At 33.8% G+C, this 3,864-nt stretch overlaps 1 protein-coding gene across 1 annotated transcript; it reads left to right on the top strand.

Moving 5' to 3' along the window:
- Positions 1 to 38: 38 nt before the first annotated feature.
- On the top strand, positions 39 to 3,784 carry LOC143896655 (motile sperm domain-containing protein 2). Its single transcript, XM_077404621.1, has 9 exons — positions 39 to 277; positions 608 to 754; positions 1,132 to 1,309; positions 1,431 to 1,803; positions 2,122 to 2,197; positions 2,299 to 2,408; positions 2,503 to 2,703; positions 2,849 to 2,983; positions 3,064 to 3,784. Exons 1-9 carry the CDS (start codon positions 196 to 198, stop codon positions 3,256 to 3,258), a joined length of 1,497 nt encoding a protein of 498 aa, XP_077260747.1. The 5' UTR covers positions 39 to 195; the 3' UTR covers positions 3,259 to 3,784.
- The last annotated feature ends 80 nt before the right edge of the window (positions 3,785 to 3,864 follow it).

Genomic DNA, 3,864 nt, shown 5'->3' with positions numbered 1-3,864 from the left:
TACCGACTTGTGCGTACGTAGAAGGGAATTTTGCTCAGCACGCGCAGAGCGCAGAACGACGCTGGGCACGACGCACAGTGAGACACCACACCAGGCAGGCGTGCGAATAAACAATTTATCATCTGGTTATCGTGCAATAGGTTCTCGACGCCGGTCAAAGTGTCATCCGCCCGGCCGTTAGCCTTCCAAAGCAAGATGGAAACGCACGCGAAAATGATCGCGGATCTTCGCGAGAAGTTCTTCAAAAAGCTGGACGACGAGGGACCACCCGACTCCAGTATGTATGAGTTCCTTCCCCCTTTTTTCTCGGCGATTAGCAGCGTTTTTCGTCGCTATAACGTGAATTAATATCGTGCATTAATATATGTGCTGTGTAATGATGCTCTGTAACACATGTGCAAAGGTCGTATCCACTCGATCCCGTACTCAATTGAAAACAATTGACGCTCTAACAATTGACACGACAAAGGCATAAATAATTGTAGAGAGACGTTTGCCTACGTTAATTACTTACAGAATCACGAAATATATGGCGGGAAGAAAAGAGCAGTTTTTTTTTTTTCACCTGGATCTTATATGTCTGAATCTGGTTAATAATTGTTCGCAGGAGGTTTCCACCCAGCCGATATAGCCAGGGTAAAGAACAGCGACGATTGGCTGAAACGATTTTTGGAACATCACGAGTTCAATGAGCAGGAAGCGTTTAACATGCTTTGGGAAACTTGCACTTGGAGAAGAAAGTTCGGAACAAATGGTAAAACTATTGCTGCGAATCTTGCTTCACATATAATTCTCAGTTTTTGTTACTGTCTATGAGGCATCTTAATAAAATAAAACTCATATTTGTTTTAAAGTTTATATGTGTCTTAATTTTGAATAAACTGTAATTCAATCCTTTTAGTGCTACGTGTAAATGTGTAAACATGTGAAGCACGTTGTGAATGCTATGGGCAAGTTTACGCACCTGGTTTTGAGCGAAAATATTTAGCTCTGAATCATGCTACAGATAATAGAGCATTTTACATACACATGATTTATTCATCAAAAATATTTGGCACTGAAAGGATTAATATTAATGGAATAACAAAATATTTCTCTCATTCTCTTCTTTCATTATAAATCGAATTACAGATATCACAGAGGATAATGTGAGGAGAGATTATTTAGAAGATGGTTCAATCTTTGGCTTTAGTAAAGACAAAGATGGCAAAAAACTTTTTATAATTAAGTCAAAGTTGCACGTTAAAGGAGTGAAAGATTTTTCGGAGCTCCAGAGATGTATAGTTTATTGGTTTGAGAGATTAGAAAGGTATTAGCTCACTTATTAATTTCCTTTTATCTTTAGGCAAAGGCAATTGTAAATATCATTTATATATTTGTAACCCGTTCATATTCTGTTGATATGTATCTTTTATTCGTTATATTTTCAGAGAAGGAAATGGAAATCAGATATCAATTTTCTTTGATATGGCAGAAACTGGACTTTCCAATACGGATATGGAGCTTACTAAGTACCTCATTGGTTTATTCAAATCTTATTACCCACATTTTCTAAATTACATCATAATTTTCGAGATGCCCTGGGTTTTAAATGCAGCTTTTAAAATAATAAAATCGTGGTTACCTGCTAAAGCTGTTCCGAAAATTAAGTTTGTTAACAAATCCACATTGAAGGATTACGTCAATCCAAACGACGCGTTGAAATGTTGGGGAGGTAACAACGATTATACCTTCAAATTCGTCTCGGAGGAGCAAACAAATGGGGATGGCGTATTGAATGGTAAACTGGATAATAATAAAAAGGTACACATATTACATATCTCTTTTTATGTAATTGCTATAAACTATATGACGTGTGAAATACTACCAAAATATTGCTTTTACTTATGACAGATCAAATTCACTATGCTTTTTTGTCATCTACATTTCTTTTTCTGTTATTATTCTTTTGTTAACCGCATTGATTTGTTTTTCATATCATTTTCATACTTCAAATTAGTACCCTAAGAAATAAAGTACTAAGTAACATGGAATACATAGATGTATATTAAGTTATTCATAATTGTCAAAACATTTGTCTAATAATCTGATTCCTTTAAACATATGTTATATGTTTTCTAGGTGCACTTTGTAGACAATTCGCCACTCACGGAGCAAAGTCCAACCAGTATCGGAGACCAGATTAATGAAGAACAATGTATGTATAAAATTTATTTTACGTGCGAACTTATTACGTCACGTTAGAATATGTACAAAGTAGAAATATGTACAGTATCGAATAAATTATGTTTGTTTCAGTGTTATCCATAGAACCCACAGAAGTAATTACATTTAATAAAGATGGAAATGATATCACTGGAACAATTACACTTAAGAATATTACACCCGACAAGTCTTTATCTTATAAGGTACATGGACATCGCGTTATTTGACTGTTATAACAATAATAATTGGAATAAATTTATTAGAAATGATAGAATAAGATATGTATGGTCATTGTAGATAAAGACAACATCGCCTGAGAAATTTAGAGTACGACCTAGCTCAGGAGTTTTGCAGCCGTCTGAACAAAGAAATGTTATGGTTGTGCTGCAACCTGGCTACAATGTACGCGGTCTATTATACAACGATCGATTTCTAGTCATGTGCCTCCCATTAAAAAATACAAATGCCACAACGCAAGAACTGAGTGTACTCTGGAAGGTAAATTAATTCTAAACAGACCGATTCAATAATATTAATAATATCTGTCATTATGCCGGGATTATTAATAAAATACATCAACAACTTCAGATGTAAAATATTCACAAAGTAAGATTTTTCATATGCTAATGCTGTCTTCTTGTAGTCTGAAAAAGCAACTGAGATGCACAGACTGCGATGTTGCGACGGTGCCGTTGAAAATAGCGACACGCAAAAATCTCATTCCGCGCTAGCTTCTGCGGCGATAGGAAACGATCGTATTGATGCATTTTCCTCTAAGGTATGCAAGCTAATATTGCGATATTTAAGTACGTATTAATATAAAAATTTCAGTACTGACGCATCGTGTGATAATTTCAGATAAATCATTTAGAAAAACATAACAACAACATATACAGTGAAATTGTTACTGTAAAATATATGCTTTTAATTTCCATAATACTGACAATCTTAATGGGAATATTCGTGGGCTATGTTTTACAAGTAGATATAAAAAATCTGGTGGACCAGCAAAAATCCTGCCCGATTCCTCACGAAACTGATAATACGTTTTAAAATGCGTATTTGTAATAATGACAACTTTGATACGTTAGAAACGTAAAAGATCTTTATCTAAACTAAAAATCTACGATCATGCGAAGATAAGAAATATCGTCTATTACACAATATTTAACATGTTAATGTTTTTATACGGTTTATGTTTTTCCAAGAAAGATCTATAAATGTTTATTCGTGTATTTCTCCAAATTAATTAATTTGATATCCTGTTATGTAATTTTTTTTATACATATACATATGTAATTATTGTCTAATAAGTTACCATGTGGTGTTTTGTAATACAGGGCATGAAGAAGTACAGTATATTGTAAAACTACATTAAAACTGCTATTTTTATACGTACTCTACGAAATATTCTGATTGTATTAAACTCGAATGTGGATTAGCATCTACATATATATGCGCCGATTTTTGTATATATTCTTAATGATTTTTTCCTCAATACTGTTGTATTTAATCATTGCTTTAATATGGCTTGTGCGCGGTTGATGATTAAATTGTTTTGAAAATATATAAATTATAATTGTGTGGAAAAGTTCACTGATCGCTCACCCGCAAAAATGTTCACCATTTTATTTCTCCTTATAATTTGTATTCGGCATA

The sequence above is a fragment of the Temnothorax americanus genome, unplaced genomic scaffold, assembly GCF_048541705.1.
Source record: "Temnothorax americanus isolate GAGA-0224 unplaced genomic scaffold, ASM4854170v1 Scaffold19, whole genome shotgun sequence".
Taxonomy (NCBI): Eukaryota; Metazoa; Arthropoda; class Insecta; order Hymenoptera; family Formicidae; genus Temnothorax; species Temnothorax americanus.
Note: the sequence above shows the minus strand (reverse complement) of the source record. Positions and strands in the feature narration are given on the sequence as shown.